The 21,013-nt window shown below is 42.0% G+C and overlaps 1 protein-coding gene across 15 annotated transcripts in view; it reads right to left on the reverse strand.

Moving 5' to 3' along the window:
* ano1a (anoctamin 1, calcium activated chloride channel a) overlaps window positions 1-21,013 on the reverse strand; it is a 228,939-nt gene that overhangs the window by 80,577 nt on the left and 127,349 nt on the right. For 10 of the 15 annotated variants that reach the window (XM_043705340.2, XM_087996249.1, XM_087996250.1 and 7 more), the window contains 3 exons: window positions 16,956-17,116; window positions 2,528-2,610; window positions 2,396-2,407 (listed from right to left, as the gene is read on the reverse strand). In XM_043705340.2, coding sequence (XP_043561275.2) covers window positions 2,396-2,407; window positions 2,528-2,610; window positions 16,956-17,116 — 256 coding nt within the window. The remainder of the gene's footprint in view (window positions 1-2,395; window positions 2,408-2,527; window positions 2,611-16,955; window positions 17,117-21,013) is intronic. The other 5 variants (XM_043705345.2, XM_087996247.1, XM_043705339.2 and 2 more) reach the window with 1 other exon arrangement.

The following is a 21,013-nucleotide window of genomic DNA, read 5'->3' on the forward strand; positions in this document are numbered from 1 at the left end:
GGGCCAATCAAGGACAGTAATGGGAAGTTGTGCGTGGAGGAACAGGAGATAGGGGAAGCGCTAAATGAATATTTTTCGCCAGTATTCACACTTGAAGACGACAATGTTGTCGAGAGAATAGGGAGAAACAGACTACGAGACGAGATGGAATCGAGGTTCAGAAGGAGGTGGTGTTAGAAAGTGTGAAAATAGATAAACTTCTGGGCTGCTTAGGATTTATCTGAGGATTCACTGGGAAGCCAGGGAAGAGATTGCCGAGCCTTTGGCTTTGATCTTTGTCATCATTGTCTACAGGAATAGTGCCAGAAGACTGGAGGATAGCAAATGTGGTTCCCCTGTTCAAGAAGGAGAGTCAGAACAACCCTGGTAATTATAGACCAGTGAGCCTTACTTTGATTGTAGGTGAAGTGTTGGAAAAGGATATAATATATATAGGATTTATAATAATCTCGATAGGAATAAGTTGATTAGGGATAGTCCAACAGTTTTGTGAAGGGTAGGTTGTGCCTCACAAACCTTATTGAGTTCTTTGAGAAGGTGACCAGACAGGTGGATGAGGTTGTTGATATGTATGGATTTCATTAAGGCTTTGATCAGGTTCCCCACAATAGGCTATTGCGCAAAATACAGAGGCACGGGATTGAGGGTGATTTGGTAGTTTGGATCAAAAATTGGCTAGCTGAAAGACAGGGTGGTGGTTGATGGGAAATGTTCATCCTGGAGTTCAGTTACTCATGGTGTACCACAAGGATCGGTTTTGGGTCCACTGCTGTTTGTCATTTTTATAAACGACCCGGATGAGGGCGTAGGAGGTGGGTTAGTAAATTTGCAGACGGCACTAAGGTCGGTGGAGTTGTGGATAGCGCTGAAGGATGTTATTGGTTACAGAGGGACAGAGATAAGCTGCAGAGCTGGATTGAGAGGTGGCAAATTGAGTTTAATGCGGACAAGTGTGAGGTGATTCACTTTGGAAGGAGTAACAGGAATGCATAGTACTGGGCTAATGGTAAAATGCTTGGTAGTGTGGATGAGCAATGGGATCTCAGTGTCCACGTGCATAGATCCTCAAAAGTTGCCACCCAGGTTGATAAGGTTGTTAAGGGGGCATATGGTGTGTTAACTTTTATTAGTAGAAGGATCGAGTTTCAGAGCCACGAAGTCATACTGTAGCTGCACAAAACTCTGGTGGGGCTACACTTGGAGTATTGCACACAGTTCTGGTCACCGCATTATAGGAAGGATGTGGAAGTTTTGGAAAGGGTTCAGAGAATTTGTACTAGGATGTTGCCTAATATAGAGGGAAGGTCTTAGGAGGAAAGGCTGAGGGACTGGAGGCTATTTTCGTTAGAGAGAAGGTTGAGAGCTGACTTAATTGAAACATAAGATAATCAGAGTTAGATAGGATAGACAGGGAGAGCCTTTTTCCTGAGATGGTGATGGCTAGCACGGTGGGGTGGACAGAGACTCCAATTGAGGGCGATAGATGTGAGACAGATATGCGATTAGATTCCCTACAGTGTGGAAATAGGCTCTTCGGCCCAACAAGTCCACACTGACCCTCCGAAGAATAATCCACCCAGACCCATTCCCCACATTCACCCCTGACTAATGCACCTAACACTACGAGCAATTTAGCACAGCCAATTCACCTAACCTGGACATCTTTGGACTGTGGGAGGAAACTGGAGCACCCGGAGGAAACCCACCCAGACACGGGGAGAAGTCTATGTCCACACAGACAGTTGCCTGAGGCGGGAATTGAACCCAGGTCCCTGGCGCTGTGAGGCAGCAGTGTTAACCACTGAGCCATCATGCCACCCCATATCATAGGTAGTTTTCTTACTCAGATAGAAGTAGGGGCATGGAACGCACTGCCTGCAACAGTTGTAGACTCGCCAACTTTACAGGCATTTAAATGGTCACTGGATCGGCATATGAACGAGAATGGAATAGTGTAGGATAGATGGGTTTCAGATTAGTTTCATAGGTCGATGCAACATCGGGACCAAAGGGCCTGTACTGAGCTGTAACATTCTATGTTCTAAACTACTAACAATTAAAATCAGACTCCATTTCTAAAGTAACTGAACATTGCTGCACTCTGTTTCATCATCATTATTGAAATTCTAAAGTTACCCAACTGAAATAACTGAGTGGATGACAAGAAAAATCCTTCCAGCCCGAAGGCAAAGATCCCAACATTAAAATAATTGTTAGCGATTACCAAATGACCATTTCTTGCCTACAATGGAACACATAGGAAGGACAGCAAAAGCACTAAAGTTTCAAAACACATGACATTATATTCCTGCCCACCCCATACAAGAATTACTCAGAAGCTTAGTTAGGCAAAGCTTTAAAAGGTGTACAGTATTTAATTTTAAAAAGTTCCAACCTTTAATCGTTCCTTCAAGCCGTCAGCAACAGAAGAAGAAACAAGAGTTATTAAACTGTAAAAAACAGTGATAAAAGATAGTTTATTTTATATAAATTTAGAAATTTCAGAAAACAAATTTTGAAGGCTAACCTCATCTTCTTCAAACCCAGACAGATCCCATTTGGAGATGAGCCTCATTTGGCATCTTTTCCAGTGTTCCATAAACATGGCAGCTGGAAGTAAAATAGTACTCTGTTAAAACACTGCCTGTCTCAGAAATAAATTAAAAACAATAGATTGTTTAATAAACTGAAAACAGTTTTTGTACAGATACATTTAAAATAACTCTTAGTCCCCTCCATTGTTTTACTGCAGGCTTTTCAGTGAAAAGTGGAGTGCGCTTCTGGAACTAGTTTCATGGCATTTGAATCCTTCTCAGATGAAGGAATTAAACATGTTAGAAGTGTAACAGTATATTGAGATGAAGGTCAGAGCCGCTGCTTATGGTCCTCTTTGAAATTCAGTTTCCCAGCCACCATCCCCTACAATGGCTCGAGAAAACGTCTGACGCTGAACCAGACGTTACACAACCTGAGCATCAGATTTGAATACAAGATGAGCTTCAGATCCCACGTTCTCCATGACCTTCGGCTGTCTACTCCCACATCCTGAATATCAGCCATCTCTACTCCAGCGGAGAATGTTCAATCACTTGCATTATTCCAAAATTTATACCCAATTGGAAATATCTGGATTCGTTCATCAAGATACAGCAAATTTCTACACAAGTTTTCAGAAGATGTTTTGCAAAGAACCCATACTTCCAGCTGTTATCTCTGAGGACTTCAACACCATCCAGCATATCAGAGCAAAGGTCTCAAGTATGTGTGTCCAAACTCAGCCAGAGGTACCAAGCAGATGATTCATCTTGGCCTCCTCCAGAGGTCCCCAGCTCTGCAGAGACCAGTCTTCAGCCAATTTGATTCACACACATACCAAGAAATGCCTGAAGGCACTGGATATTACAAAGGCTGGGAGTCCTGACCACATTCTGGCAATAGTGTTGAAGTTCATGCTCCAGAACTTACTCAAGCCCTAGCCAAGCTGGTCCAGTACAGCTACAACATAAGTAACTATCTGACTATGTGGAAAACTATCCATATTACAGACTGTTGCATACAGATTACCAACTATTATGGACTGTTTCCCCTTGAAATTCAGTGGCATGACCACTGAATCACCCCATTAGCAACATCCTGGACATCCCCATTGACCAGAAACAGAATGGAGCTGGCCACATTTAAATTATGACGACAAGACCTGATCAGAGGCTAGGAATCCTGCAGTGAGTAACTCACCTCCTGACTCTCTAAAGCCTGTCCACCATCTACAAGGCACAAATCAGACATGTAATGGAGTACTTTCCATTTGCCTGGATGGGTGCAGCTCCAGCTCCAGCAATAAGAATAACATTGCCTTTCTTGAGGGAAACAGTTGCCTTTGGATTATCGTTTCTAAAATGCTTGGCTACAGATAGGAATCCCTCAACTTGTCTAGATCTGTCACACACTAACTCATGGAGACAGATTTCCTGTTTCGTCAGCACCACAACTGTTATTGTATTATCCAATGATCAGATGGTTAATGATTGAGATGTACTTCAATACTTCATTTTTCTTGAGGAATTCTTATGTCCCTGCACCTCGAAATGCAGCTGTAAACAACCAACTGGTCAAAAAGTCTCTGTATAAAAAGTGCACTCATTGTTTAATTCTTTTATAAATAGTCAAAGCTCAACTTTGATAATATTTAGCAATTGTTACACTATGCCAGTCAAGCTTCCTGCTAAGATCATCCATTAAAATCTTTTGTTTTGCTAACAGTCTATTATCTTTTGTAAGCTAGTCTTGACATAACCTCTGCGATATGTAGCTGAGTCTCCTGGGGAAAAGCACTTGGAATACCTGATGTGACATTCTATTTCTGACTATGTGACTGTAACAGAATCAAAATAATATTACTGCCTTGGCTCAAGCATACATGTGTATTCAGCAAAGTAAGACTCTGTATCCAACATCCATGCTGCCTCCCTGGAATTTAAGGGGAAGATTCTCTCTATTTATGGCAAAATTTAAAATTTGTAAAGAAAACAAATGATTCAAAACAAAGAGTGAATCTGATTAGTTAAACTTCAGACGTCTACATCCATGACCCCAAGCTCCCTGCTTTTTGTTGATTTACCATGACCTCTGCCCTCCCGAACTGTCCCAAAGGTCAGCAAACCATCTTTCCATTAACATTTCGCAGTTCAGTCTCAACATTAACTTTTCATTTCTTTCTCTCCTTATTGTTTTCAGGAGAACAAGGTGTCACTGGGAGGGGCATTTGTTGCCCGTCCCTAACTGCCCTTGACCTGAATGGATTCCTAAGCCCTATCAGAGGACAGTTAAGAATAAACCATATTGTCTTCCTCAGAGTCTGGCCCATGTACGAGACTCCAGACTTTCAACAGATTTCCTTCCCGAGAAGGACATTAGTGAACTAGATGGGTTTTTGAGAACAACCAATTTGTAGCCATAATAACTAAATTAGTTTTTATTTCCAGATTGATTACACTCCATTCTGATGTAGGTCCTGAATGGGGATAAACACACCCATATTTGCAGGCTGAATTTGTCAGGGTAGGGTAGGGGCGGGGCTGGAGGAGAGGGGTAGTGGTGACAGGTGGAGGACTACAGTGGGAGATTTTCCATTGGAATATTAATAGTGGAATACTGACTACTTGTTGTAATCTACAGCTTTCTTCCCCGATTCCATAATGTCTGCCCACCATTTACAAATACACAAGGAAGGAACAATCTCCACTTGCTCCAAATGCATTCCAGGAGATTGACACCATCAAGGATGCAGCAGCTCACTCAACCAATGTAAACTTGTTCTTCCCTGTTGTTTGGGCCTGTGAATATCAACGATAAAGGGACTGGACAGACTAGGGCTGTTTTCCTTTGAGCAGAGGAGAATGAGGGGACATGATTGAGATGGAGAAAATGATGAGGAGCATGGATCGGGTAGACAGGAAGGAACTTTTCCTCTTAATGAAGTGGTGATTAGGACTCACACAGACTGATGGAAGGGGCAGGAGGTCCAGAGGAGATGGGAGGAAAATCCCTCTCACCTGGAGTGTGGTGGGAATCTACAACTCTGCCTGGAAGGGTGGGGGAAGCAGAAACCCTCATTTAAGAAATATTTAGATGTGTGATTGTGATGTCAAAGCATACTAGACTGGAAAATGGAATGAGAATAGCTAGGCGCTTATTTTTGACCACCATAGACTTGACCAGCTGAAGGACCTTTTCTGTAAATCTCTAACAACTACTTCTTGGTAGCTCACAAAGGCTTCTTCAATAGCACTTTCCAAACCCATGATCTCTAGCATCCAGAAGGGCAAGGGTAGCAGATTATTCAGTCACAGCATGTGGGCATCACCTGCTGGGCCAGCATTTATTGACCATTGCAAATTGCCTAGAAGCAACCACATTGCAATGGGTCTGGAGTCTCACGTCACAACAATTTCCTTTCTTAAAGAGTATCAGTGAACCAGCCTGGACTTGTCCGACCTGCCTATCTCCTTTTCCACCTATCCACTCCACCCTCTCCTCCCTGACCTATCGCCTTCATCTCCTCCCCCACTGGCGTGTTGTGCTCCGTGCTGCTCTCTCCCCACCCCCACCCTCCGAGTTTATCTCTCCACGCTTCAGGCTCTCTGCCTTTATTCCTGATGAAGGGCTTTCGCCCAAAACGTCGATTTTGAAGCTCCTCTGATGCTGTCTGAACTGCTGTGCTCTTCCAGCACCACTAATCCAGAATCTGGTTTCCAGCATCTGCAGTCATTGTTTTTACCTCAGTGAATCAGGTCAGCCTGGGATAACTCAATGGTTTCAATCGTCTTATTCTTTTAATGTCAGATTTTTAAAAACTAAATTCAAATTCTACCCATCTGCTGTGGTGGGATTCAAACCCAGATCATTATCTGGCCTCTGAATTCTTAGTTTAGCAACAAGATGACTAGGCCATTGCATCCACTGGTATTTCTAAAGTTACAGTTTCTGCAATTACCCCCACAGCATTCACTGATGAGAGTTCACTTTCAATAGACATGCATTTGAACAAAAGATAACTGGTTATGAGCCTTCCCAAATTCACAATCTTGGCCATGTAGAAGAATATGGATAGCAGACACGTGGCAATACCACAACCCACACTTCACACACTACTCCGACTTGGCAATGTGTTGTAGTCCCCCTGTCACTGGGTCAAAACATTCTGCAGCTCCCTCCTTAACAGCACCAGATGGATCAAGTTAGCTCACCACCAGCTTTTCAAAAGCTATTAGAATGGACATTAAACATTGGCCTTGCCAAAGCTCAACATCCAGGAAAAACTTAAAACTTTGTTCTCCCACACAATTTTAGATCAGAAACACTGATTTCTGTTTTCTTACTGATATTGCTCAATTTAGAATGGGGCAAGTTTTCATGTTTGTAGGAAATCATCTTGTCTCTTTTCTCCATGTGCCATTCAATTCTACTGTACTCAGTATTACAATGCCAATGACTTTGCAAGTATAAAATATACATATATAATTCATGCTTTAGTCTTGACACAGCTGGAATAAGAAGTTTTAAATATCTACAGGTATTGATAAGATTTGGATTTTGATACTGAAAGTAAAGCAGCTGTGTTTCTTTCCATTGTCAAATAGATTCTCCATAAATCATCCTAACCTAATCATAGTTTACTTCCAAAAAAAAAAAGTATATTTTGTTAAAACAAACCAACGCTCCCTGGCAATCTATTTCTGTAGATCTTACAAGATAATTTGTTCTCCGTACCAGAACCTCGCTGACTTACATTTTAATTTATTGAATGTGGAGAATCATGTTCAGATCAAGGTTAAACTAGCATTACTGGTGGGGCTCCAAGCTCTCAATAAATTAGTTTATTTCAAATGTAAATATACACTGCCCGAGTTTACCATTTATCCTCAATTCGAACAGTTGAAAAGTTCGGATAAAGTTGTCATGGCCTTGCCAGACCACAGAGCTGCTCTCTCATTGGAGTTTGGTGTTTAATCCGAGGGTCACCATGCCTCAGGCGAGAAGGGTTGAGAAGGGGAGCCCTTCATGGTAACCTCAGTCAGTGCAGGAATTGAACCTACACTGTTGACATCACAAACCAATCACCTAACCAACTGAACTAATCATGAGGCTAACTAAGTAGTCATACAGCACAGAAACAGTCCCTTCCGTTCAACTTGTTCACATGATCAGACACTCCAATCTGACGTAGTCCCATTTGCCAGCATTAGGCCCATATCACTCTAAACCGTCCCTGTTCACATATCCAGACAGTTGCCTTTTAAACATTGTAATTACCCATCCCAAACACACACCACCCTCTGCATGAACAAGTTACCCCTCAGGTCATTTTTAAATCTTTCCCCTCTCACCGTAAACCCATGCCGTCTGGTTTTGGACTCCCCAATCCTGGGAAAAAGATCTTAGCTATTTACCCTATCCATGCTCATGATTTTATAAACTCCTACAAGGTCATCCCTCAGTCTCAAACGATCCAGGGAAAACAGACCCAGCCTATTCAGCCTCTGTATAACAAACTCTCCAATCCCAGCAACATCCTTACCAATCTTTGAGGCATCCTCTCAAGTTTTCAAGGAACTATACACTGCACCTCATGGTCTCTGTTTGGCAAGACTGAGGAGTGACAGATGGAGTTTAATTTAGATAAATGTGGTGAAGTGCTGCATTTTGGTAAGGCACACCAGGGCAGGACTTATACATTTAATGGTAAGGCCCTAGTGTGCCTTCCCAAAATGCAACACTACACATTTATCAAAATTAAATTCCATCTATCACTCCTCAGTCCATTGGTCCATCTATTCAAGGTCCTGTTGTACTCAGACGATCTTCACTGTACCACCTATTTTAGTGAATTGTTCAAGACCACACAGTTATAATGACAGAAATACTTCTATTAACATATCTTATTTCAGAGATCAAGAAATATGGTTATATTATGGACAACAAATCCAGGTGGATAAATCTATGATCCAGAAAATAGATTTCAATACCTTGATAATTTACAAATTTGAAAAATCAGTTTAAAATGAAAAGGAATCAAAAAACAAACAATAAAAAATTGTATCAATGAAGCCAATAGATTACTCCACAAATGTAGCTAGCCAATTCAATGATTTTCAGAAAGGCAGCTGGCCATTCCTGCCTGTTGCCCGTACAGCTACCAGATCAACATGGCTGACCTTCAGCCACCACATTACTCTTATATCAAACTGTGTATTTCAGAGTAAAACCTCACCATCACCCTACCCAACATCCCCCCCCCCCAAAAAGTGAAAGACCGACCCTGAACATATTGCACGAAAGGGAGATTTGGATAAGTGTCCCTTGGAAGTGGTCCTTCAAAGGAGTGCCAGTTCTCTTGCTGCTGTATTAACTCCACTGCACTGGGTGCAAGAGGAAAACAAGATCCAGCATAAAAGGCCTCAAGATGTAGGAGCAGAAGGCCATTCAGCCCATCAAGTCAGCTCTGCTCTTCAACCAGATCATGGCTGATCTGACCATTTGTAGCCATGTTACTCTGTACAAAAGGAAAGCATTTGGCCTACGTTGATGAAAGATCCTACTTCACTAATCACTATCTTCCAGCTCTTGGCCCATACTTCTGTAGGGTTTGGAAAAAACAAATATCTAAATACTACTTAAATCTTACCAGAGTTTCTGATTCAAACACCCTTTTGGGTAGGGAGTTTCAGACTGTACCTCCCGGAGACAAAACTCTGATATTGCAGGAGGTTATGCATGTGCCAAGATTGCTAACAAAAACACATCCACGTCCAAGGTTTAAAAGGTGGGGGCCAGTGTTGAGCTGATTCTCCGCCAGAATGCTGACTGCACTGAGCACCAGGCGGATGAGAGCAATGGGGTCTTGGAGCATTGATGGCAATACAATTAGTTTTAAAAAGGTCAGAGGCAGCTTTGTAAAAACAAGTGAGGAAGGTAAAAATGATTTTTGGCAAATAAGTAAACGCCAGTTTGGAATCTCCAGAATGCAAAGACTCAATCTGTAGCTCCAAGATAGGTTTAGATAAATCCACAGGCACAGTGAGGTCAGATATCTTGTTACTGAAGAAAATTAATTGTGTTTCACATCCTCCAGTGGAGAGAGAACACCTCTCTTCAGCATCTGATCTCTCAGATTCAAACTCACTTGTTCACCAACCCACACGGGAAACAGTTCTGCGAGAGGAAAGAAGTGGAACAGGAAACATGAGCTGTGGAACATGAGGACACAGTAAAGGAGATTGTTTCTGACAAGTGTTTTATTTCATTGTGCTACTGCACCAATTAATTGAGACATCCTTCTCCGTTAAGTTAATGATTCCTAGCAGGGGTTATGTAACTGTTTAAAAACAGCTATTTTATATAAAAAAAGTAATGATAAGTAAAATGCATAAACACAACGGCATCCCCCAATGAGGGAAGTTCCTTTAGGTACACTAAAGGGACAGTTACTTTAAGCAAAATGGGAATCCCACAACAAACTATAGTGCGATCAGGTACCAGGTGCACTCCACAGAGAAGGAGCATAATACACCGTTCAACAAATGTTTGGACACAGATGTTCTTCTACATTTGCCAAATAGCTGGGCGAGTGCACAAGGGAGCAGGAAGAGAAATCCATAGAGTAAGAATGAGGCTAGCCTAGACAAGCAAAACAAGCACAACAAGAATGTCTCCACAAAATATTTTTCTTCCACAGTATCAGGTTGAGTATATAACACCTCCAGTTTTTTTTTCCCCTCTGTTGTTAATTTATTTTAAACAGAAATGACATTGGCTCGCTCGTGATCATTTGGGTTCACATTTACTAGGATCTCATTTGTCTAAAAAGACTCAATAATACACGTTTAGATTTCATAGGTATCTCAAAATCTCAGCTGTTTTCACTCCCTTGTGTATGTGTAACGTGGAAAATGATTGGTATAACCCAATGCTGTAAGATCAACAGAATGTGCCCTCTCTACAAAGAAAGGAAGTCAATTCAGGTCAATGATTTGGAAAGGATGTCTCATTTTTACACATCAAATCAGAGATTACATGGAGGATTTTTTAAAAAAGAAATCAAAATACAAATTATCCAGAAAGCCCTGTCTTTACAAGGTGGTGGATGCAGATTCAGGAGCAGCCTTCACCAGAAACGTAGCCATGTTCTGATTGTAAACCATTTACAAGCTGACAGAGACACAGCAGCAGCGTGGCACTGATTGTGTTCATGGTCACCTTCGGAGTGCTAATATAATGATCTCAGAGATACAGGTCTTTAGCTTTTGCTAAAGAGATTGGGAGTCTACTCACTGAAGTTCTAAAGAATGAGAGGTGATCTCTTTAAAACATATCAGATTCTTAAGGACCTTGACAGGGTCAATGCTAAGAGGATGCCTCCCCTCATGGACCAGAGGGCACTGTCTCGGAATAAAGGGGCACCAATTTAAGACAGAGGAAGAGGAATTTCTTCTGAGGGTTGTCTCTTTTTGGAACTCCTTATCAAAGACAGCTGTGGGGGCAGAGTCCTTGTGTTTATTTAAGGCTAAGACATTCTGGATCAGTTGGGGAATTAAGGGTTACAGGGAAAGGACAGGAAGTGGATTTGAGAAACATCAGATCAGTCACAATCCTACTGAGAGGCAGAGCAGGCTCAAAAGGGCCAATTGTCCCACTGCTTTTCCTGTTTCTTATAGTCTTTAAAGTGCAAACATTTTAATGTATATGTCTTTGACCAATTGAAAAGCAGCCAACATGACAGTTTGTCTAATGAATTTTTGTTTTAAAAAAGCAAGCACAACTTCAATTGCTCTATTACTCTTAGAGTTACATTAACTTTGAAGATTAGGCATCAGTAAAATAAATTCTTACCAATGGAGCAATACCTGTTAGACTACTAAATGCTGCCATTCTAGAATACAATTGTACAATACAAGCCCTGGAGATGAACCAAGGGTGGATATGGTGATATGGACCATTTCATTGTAATTTTAGTAGCTAAAGACAGACTTAGCTGTACATTTACTGATGTCAAATAAATGAAGTGATCAACACAATGAAAAACTCATTCCATTTCTCATCTTACCATTTTATCAACCAAAGAAATTAAAGCACACATGGTTCAGAAAAGATTTACAAGAATGCTGCCAGGGTTGGAGGGTTTGTGCTATGGAGAGCTATGGAGGTGTTTTCCCTGGCGCATCAGAGGGGCGACCTTATAAAAAGGTTAATAAAATCATGAGGGGGCATGGATAGGATAAATAGTCAAGGCCTTTTCCCCAACATAGGGAAGCCCAAACCTAGAGGGCATAGGTTCAAGGCAAGATGGCAAAAAATTAAAAAGGGGCCTAAGGGGCAACATTTTCACAGAGGGTGGCGTGAGTATGGAATGAGGTGCCATTGGAAGTGGAGGAGGCTGTTACAATTACAACATTTAAAAGGCATCTGGATGGGTATGAGCAGAAAGGGTTTAAGAGGGATATGGGCCAAATGCTGGCAAATGGGACTAGATTAATTTATTTTATCTGGTCAACATGGACAAGTTGGACTGAAGGGTTTGTTTCTGTGCTGTACATCTCTCCGACTATATGCCCACAACAGTGAGAGCACATGCTAAACAACAGTGTCTGACTTACATTTTAGTTACTCACTTAAAATAACTAGCTCCATTTGCTCTCCCAGATAATCACATACAAATAGCAGTATGTGTACCACCCAATACACACACACTTCCCCTTACCCAGACTGGGATTGAAACCCTAGAATCATGAAACTATAATTGTTTAAAATAATGCAGGTGCTGAGATCTGCAATAAAACCTGAAAACTCTGGAAAACTTTAGCAGGTCTGGCAGTGTCTGTGGAGTGAGAAATGGGGTTAAAGTTTCCATTTCAGTGAGACTCCTCATATCAGAGTCAAAACATTAACTCTGTTTCTCTCTCTACAGATGCTGCCAGACCTGCTGAGTTTCTTCAGCATTTTGCTTTTTATCTCATGAAGCAATCAATGGTTATTGTAAAACATCCACATGGTGCACAAACATCCTTTTGGCAAGGAAACCTGCCATTGGGTGGTCTGGGCTCCATGTAACTACAGTCCCAGAGCAGTCTGGGTAACGTTTCAGTGTCCTCTCAAGAGGAAGAGTTCACTCAGGGAAAGGGCAGTTAAAGTGGGAAACAGACTGATATTGATAGAAAGTTCAGGCTACTGACAAATATTAAAGTGATTGAAGGTGAAACCATATAGCCTTTAAATCTTAAATACACATCTTTTGTATTTGTTTATTCTGGAGGGGGGTGCAGTAGAGATTCACCAGGATGACTGGGATGGAGCGAGGCTGGATCAGCTCAGGCTGTTTATCTTGTTGCAGAGAAGTTTGAGCAGGGGAATTTGAGAAAGGTGTACAAGATGATCAGGGGCATGGACAGAAAGCAGCTGTTCCCCTTGGTTGAAAGTTCAAAATCAAGGGGAAATACTTTTAAGGTGAAAGGCAGGAGGGTTAGAGGGGATTGGAGGAAAAACATTTTCATCCAGAGGGCAGTGAGAATCTGGAATGCACGGCCTGGGAAGATGATCAAGGAGGGAAACCACAACTATTAAAAGCACTTGTGTCATAATATTCAAGGCTATGGGTCTAGCGTGGGAAAGTGGGACCCATGTAGAATTAATATTTTTAGTCAGCGCAGATTTGATGGGCTGAAGGGCCTCTTCTGTTCTGTAGGACTTTACAATTCTAAATATGTTGTAAAAAGATATTAGATATAGTTCAACTACAGGTCATTAACATGCCTTTATCCTTTAAAGAAATAGCATTTGTTTTCTTCTATCATTACAGGAGTACTGACACTGCCAAAAGGAGTTCTTTATGGCCGTAAAGACAAGGTGTTGGCCCAAGATGAGTGAAAGGCAGGATATAAAATCATATTTATTTCCTAGAAATCTGCTTTCTAAACAAAATGATCTAATTTTTATGGCCACAGTTACACAAAAACAAGAGGGATTTCAATTCAAACTCTGTGCAACATTATATGTCTTCACACTCCTTTGGTTCAGGATGTTCGATAGCTGATCGAGATTGCTCACACAAACATAGTAAACTAAACCTTTATTTCATCCTTTTCTAATAAGATCCAACATTGAAACTAACACTTTTTTAAATGAAACTTTATGGAATAAGATCCAAGTGCTTACACCAACACATCTGGAAAGGAAGATTTGATCATTGCTCCAAGGGTAAGCCACACATCAGTTAAAATATCACAATGCAATGTATAAATACCAGTCTCTTTAATGGGCAGATAATAGACCAGATACAATTGTGTCTGAACAGTTCAGGCTGTGTCTTTTGCTTGGGTGCAGGGGTCAGCTGTGGAAATAAGAGCTGAGGGGCAGTCAGCCAAGACTGGATTCTGGTGATGTGGGGGAATGGCGAAATATCCTGGAAATGTTTTTGATTACCTTTGGGAATCAGGGAATATTTACATGAAAATAATTTCTCCCAGGAGAGTCAACGGGTGGTTCGAGTCCGTTAGGATTGATTGCTTCCACAGGCTGTGCACAATGGGTTTTATTTATTTTATTTTCTTCACCATCATGCTGAAATAACTCCATGTACTAACAGCCATATCGTAGCCATTGAACTAAAATACCATTCTGAGCATGCATAGTGAGTGTGAGAAAGCAGCTAGCCAATGTAGAGAAAATGTTGGTCCTGTGCACAAAATTGCTTCAGCAGCATGACAAAATAAAACTAAAAAACCGTCTGAGTTTTATGTTCCAACTGTTTACTATTGAAGAATTACACTGAATTGCAATTCGGATTAAACCATAATGGGCATCAATGGAGCATATTTTCCTACAGTGAGTAACTCGCCTCCTGACTCCCCGAAGCCTGTCCACCATTTACAAGGCACAAATCAGGAGTGTGATGGAATACCCCCCACTTGCCTGGATGGGTACAGCTCCAACAACACAAGAAACTTGACACCATCCAGGTCAAAACAGCTTGCTTTTCTGGCACCACATCCACAAGCAACCATTCCCTGCACCAATAGCACTCAGTGGCAACAGTATATACACCATCGACAAGATGCACTGCAGAAGTTCTCCCAGCCCTCTCTAGCCCAGCATCTTTCAAACCCACAACCACTTAGGAGGACAAGGGCAGCAGATACATGGGAATACCAGTACCTGCAAGTTCTCCTCTAAGCAACTCATTATCCTGACTTGGAAATATGTAGCTATTCCTTCATTGTCACAGGGTCAAAAATCCTGAAATTCTCTCCTGAAGGGCATTGTGGGTCAAAATCTGCAGCAGATAAACAGTGGCAGTTCAAGGCAGCAGCTCACTACCACTTTCTCTCATAGGCAAGGCCTAAAATGGGGACGTGGTTTTAAAATTAGAAGTCACTATTTTAGGGCAGCCATGAGGGGAATTCTACTCCCTTTGGGGGGGGGGGGGGGGGTGGGGGAGCGGAGGTGGTGTGTGGAATGTACAACTGTGCACCTCTGCCTGAGAGGACAATGGAGACAGGGAAAAAGGTGGTGATTGGGAACAAGATGGGATCGTGGATTCTGAAACAAATAGATTAGCCACAATCTTATTAAATATGGAGCAGGTTTGAAGAGTCAGATCATCTACTTTGGCTACATCCTTGTAGGTTTGTATAGATTAATAATTCATTAGAAAACCATGTATCAGAGGTTAGATATGTTCCGTACCAATATATTATAAACTATTTATTTACTAGTTACTTTGAAAGGTTTAGGATGATTACAGAGTTTGAAAGCTACATTTTAGTACTTGCTGGTACATTGCTCATGAGGTGCTCAGCACAGATCACTAGCTAGAACAATAACTACCATTTAACATTAGGGTTGATAGTTAGCTAACAAGATATAAAAGGAGGGATAGCAAGCATGGTCCATTATTCCCTGCATAGTTATCTTAATTCTGGGAGGAAAAATAAAACTAGAAAAATCAAAAGAATAATCAATGGGCAATTTATTTTCTAAATGCCTTTCTCGATCAGCTCCAATGGAGAATTGACAAAGAGGGTAGACAAGGGCTGATTGCTTGGCAAGAAATGGTGTGCAGGGTGAAGGACACATTGGCTGTTGGTACTGGGACCAGAGCAGGCAGGATGGGCAGAATGGCATCTTTCTGCACCAAAATAATTCCAAGAGTCTGGGTAATGTATTCTATACAACAGGTCCCCATTTCTATAAAACACCTTATTAACAGCCTTTTAATGAACAGAAGAGAAGAAGCTACTCAGTCAGGGGCAGGCAGCAGAAAGGACAGCTTGTTTCATTAGAGGTTAGAAAACAGCGAGGATGGTCAATGGTAGCTATTCAGAAGGCCAGGAAGTAAAACCTGGATCCCCAGGAAGGTCAAGTTAGTTCATAGTTTACAGTAACAAATTAGAGTTTGAAATCAAAGATACAAAAATAGGAATTAGCAACAGGAGTAGGTAGAGATAAGTGTGGCGATATCACAATATGAGGGCACTCTATCCCCCAGCTCCCCCCACAAATGGGGATCCTGCTGGATTTTATTGGGTAGCCGAGTGGTGACCCAGTCAATCTCTGTTTACATCTTGGGACAATGATGTCTCAGTATGTCTGAATCAGCTGGCCAATCAGAGGCTGGGCTGCAGGTGGTACAGTAATGCAGAGATTTAGGAGCAAAAGCCAAGTTGGGGGAAGGAGGTTTCAGGTTGGGTTTGAAGGAGTGAAACCGTAGGGTGGGTGGGGGCTGCAGAGGTACAGGGAGTGGCCCTTAGTAGCCAACCTTCCACATCCATGCACCAGATCATCCCAATTAGGGAATGGGGCAAGGCCACCATCAGTAGCCCCTAACGCACCACCACCATGCCCAAACAAACTCCAACTGGCTATTCCATATTGCTGATGGGCAAGAATGCCACTGCTTTTAACAGCTGGGTACAGAGTTAGTTGTGGTCTAGATGTGAAGAGATCTTTAAGTGATCACGTGAAGGTTTTATTGAGCAATGGGTGATGGAAGTTAAGATTGGACTTTGGGCCCTGAACTGGACTCCCATGACTGGGGAAAGGCGACAGCCAATCCAGAGTTGTCCCTCCCCCCCTTCATCCAGATGTACTTCCCACTCACCAGCCCACTTTCAGTTTGTATATAATTTGGGATCCAAGTACAACACGACGTCCATCCGGTTTTTCATTCACCAGCAGATTAGAGTCCACTGGGAAGGTTCTTTCAGGAGGCGATGACAGTGCCACACTGACCTGCCCTTTAAACTGGGGTTTGTCTGGCTTTCTTTTGTAATTTTTGTCTTAAATTCAACAGCTGCAATGATAAACTGTGCAATTGGATAATCTCTTATTTATCAAAATTATTTCCTGGCATTTTGTATTACATCTGATTGTAAAAATGGATAAGATTAGATAAGGTTCCTTACCCCACAATGCCATAAAAATCGAATAGAAAACAGTTGCAGGATTATCGAACAGGTGACTCGCTCGGGCTGTGGCGCAGATTGAGCTCAGCTTCCAGTAACTGCACGTTTTGTCACACAGAGGGCACATTGTGATGTTGGTACGTTCATTACACATCTCCATGCTACAGGACAGGGAAGGACAGCACACAGGTTATCTCACTGAGGTTCACCAAGAAATAAAACAGTCATGCAATCATCATGAAAAGATTCAGTGGACACGTTCAAGGTAAGGATTGCTGGATTCATTCATGGCAACAATCCAAGAGGTGGACTTGATAAATGAGAGCTGGGTCCAGGGTAACCACCAACGGCCCTCAGGATTCAGTTGAAGAATCCATCAATTGTACTGCAAACTCCCCAGATCCCAGTGGTTCCAGTATCAGTCAGACAAAGTGACAGACTATTCAGGGTGGGCTGTGCCTCCCTGGGTACGGGAGTTATAGTCTGCAAAGGGAAGGTAACTGCAATAGTCCAGGCTAGGTTTGTAGGGCTGGGTGAACACACCAACCCTACACTAAGACAGAGGACACTAGAATAAATCAAAAAACAGATGCTCAAAATCTGAAACAAAAAACAAACAATCTGCTGGAGAAATTCAGGTCTGGCAACAAATGTGGAGAGAGAAACAGAGTTAACATTCCAGAGAGAAGCATCCTGCTTTTTTGTCCCTGTAATAGAGAATCCTGCATGATGCTCACTTGAACCAATTTGGTCTCTAAATTACTTTTTTATTCATTCACAGGATGATGGCATCATTGGCTTGGTAGCATTTATTACCCATCCCTAATTGCCCAGAGGGCAGTTATGAGTCAACCACATTGCTATGGGTGTGGAATCACATAGGTCAGATTGGGTAGGACCATAGTTTCATAGGTCATATACATGGACTTCAGTAAGGCTTTTGATAAGGTTCCCCATGGTAGGCTGATGGAAAAGTGAAGTCTCACAGGGTCCAGGGTGTACTAGCTGGATGGTTAGAGAACTGGCTGGGCAACAGGAGACAGTAGTGGTGGAAGGGAGTTTCTCAAAACGGAGACCTGTGACCTGTGCTGGCACCACTGTTGTTTGTGATACACATAAATGATCTGGAGGAAGGTGTCAGTTGCCTCATTAGCAAGTTTACAGCTGACACTAAGATTGGTGGAGTAGCAGATAGTGAAGGGAACTGTCAGAATGCAGCAGAATATAGATAGACTGAAATGACAGATGGAGTTCAATCCAGTTAAATGCGAGATAATGTATTTTGAAGATGCAATTCCAGAGTGAACTATACAGTAAGTGGAAAAGGCCTGGGGAGAAATGATGTACAGAGAGATATGGGTGTTCAGATCCATCGTACCCTGAAGGTGGCAACGCAGGTCAATAGAGTGGTCAAGGTGGCATGTGGCATGCTTTCCTTCATCGGACAGGGTATTGAGTATAAGAGTTGGCAGGTCATGTTACAGTTGTATTGGACTTTGGTTCAGCCACATTTGGAATACTGCATACAGTTCTGGTCACCACATTACCAAAAGGATGTGGATGTTTTGGAGAGGGTGCAGAGGTGGTTCACCAGGATGTTGCCTGGTATGGAAAGCGTTAGCTATGAAGAGAGAGGTTGAGTAGATGAGGATTACTTTCATTAGAAAGATAAGGTTGAGAGGGAACCTGATAGAAGTTTACAAAACAGAGGTATAGACAGGTTGGATAGCAAGAGGCTCTCTCTTCCCTCCTCCTCCTCCAAACCCACCCACCCGAATGGGGGACTCAATTACTAGGGGTCACAAGTTCAAGGTGAGAGGGGAAAGTTTAGGGGAGATATACATGGAGAGTTCTTTACACAGAGGGTGTGGGTGCCTGAAACACGTTGCCAGCGGAGGTGGTCAAGGCAGGCATGGTAGCTTCATTGAAGACATATCTAGACAGATACATGAATGGGCAGGGAGCAGAAGGTCACAGATCCTTAGAAAATAGGTGACAGGTTTAGATAGAGGATCTGGATTGGCGTAGGCCTGGATGGCCGAATGGCCTGTTCCTGTGCTGTAATTTTCTTTGATCGCTTTCCTTTCCTGAAGGACCTTAGAGACACAGATGTACTGATAATCAGCAATGGATTCATGGGTCACCATAAGACTCAATTCAAATTCCACCACCTGCCATGACGGGATTCACATCTGGTTCCCAGAACATTACCTAGGTCTCGGGATTAACAGTCCAGCGATAATATCACCATGCCATTGCCTTCCCTATTATCAGGATATGATCTTTGGGTGCCATATCCTGTTGTAAATTGATCTGACTTGGAGGTCTGCACAGCCTCCAAAGTGATTCACCTCCTTGAAATTCACTATGAACTGAGTGCTACTAGCTGTGGGGCTGGTATCAACACCCACAAACTTTTATGGAATTACCATCACGTTCCTGCTGGGCAGCCACTTCAATCTCAGTCTGAGAATTTCATTTCTTTATCTTTCCAGTTTAATCCTATGACCTATATAACGCTGGATTATTTATTTCTTCACTCAGAAATTTTCATGTTATTGATCAGTTATCAATTGCACTGGCACAGGATTAAAAAATGCTACACCATCTAAAAACACGACTGTGCAACTGGAGGTAATCACATCATTGAGTGTAACTGATTGCGACACTGAAGGAGACTATTCTCTAGGTAATATGGTGAAACAACTAGTGTACAATAGATAAAGAATCAAACAAACAGAAACTTAAAATATCTAGAAGAATGAAAGAGATTAATAAACTGGATAAATATTCCCAAGTTACTAGTATCTAACATAGACACTTTTCATCAAATAAAAAACGATTCAACATGAAACATTTCTAGTCAAATATCAAAAATAGAGCATTTCTTTTCCAAAAATCAATCATGATGTATTTGGTGAACCCCTGTGATTGGGTTCATGATAACAATACCCAGTGAATAAACTTTTTTTTAAAAAAACCTCACCCTCAATGGCTTCAAGTCAGGTACTACAGTGTTGCTTTGACATTCCGACTGTTTTTCAAACAGTTATTCAATGTGACCTTTCAAAATGCTTCAGACAAACCAAGGGAGCAGTCATTTATGGTAACTTTTACTACGTAGGGAACCGTTTTCTGCTGTAGATCTGAGCAGTGTAGAAACTGGGTTAAAACATCCTCAGATTATGGAAAACAGATCTGATAGTCAACAGGAAACTTTTCAGTACTCAGGCCTTGTAAAGATTCAACCTGATCCCAGTGTAGACTCACTGTCACATCTCAACTCCACAAAAGAAATTTACATTTTAAATTAATGCATTTAAAAAGGTGGTTTCATAACAACTATGGACACGAGGAATACTTTATACCTGACTAAACGGCTTTCCAACTCCTGGCTTTCCTTCCAGGAATGCCCTCATTTTAAAATCCATTCCAGTAATTAAGGTGGTATTGTATGAAATCAAAAGAAACAGGATAAAAATAAAATCAGCTTAGGTAGCTAGCTTGCAATGCAGAATGAGGCCAACGTGATAGTTCAAATTGCACATTGGCGGAGGTTATCACGAAGGACACTCCTTCTCAACCTCCCCCCTGACCCCCTCTCCCCACTCCCCTCACTCCCACCCACCCTCACCCTCGCCAGAGGCATGGTGACCTGGAGGTTAAGCCACCATCAGTTGTCTTGCTTGGTCTAATGGAGCGCAACCTTTTGGTCATCTGGGACCATGGCAACCTTACCTTTGCAATGTTTCAGCCAGAGGCCAAGTACTGTTTCAGGGAGGCAGGATAGAACTGGAAATCAGCTACGTTTATCAATTTTTAGTTACAAAGACACACATTACAAATGTGCACAAAAAAGTGTCAGATCCTGGAGATTTGCTAACACAAATGGGCTCAGATTGTTTGCCGTCACAAGGAAGAACCAGTTCGTAATTCCTGGTGTTATGATGACAGCTCTCCAGGAAGACTTTTAATAGGGTGCTTTCAAACAAAAATACATTGAAGTCTGGATTGAAGTATCCAGCTAAAAATAATATACACACAGTCATGTAGAGTAA

Source organism: Chiloscyllium plagiosum, unplaced genomic scaffold, assembly GCF_037043375.1.
Source record: "Chiloscyllium plagiosum isolate Xiang-an unplaced genomic scaffold, Cpla_swu_hap1 HiC_scaffold_18, whole genome shotgun sequence".
NCBI classification, from domain to species: domain Eukaryota; kingdom Metazoa; phylum Chordata; class Chondrichthyes; order Orectolobiformes; family Hemiscylliidae; genus Chiloscyllium; species Chiloscyllium plagiosum.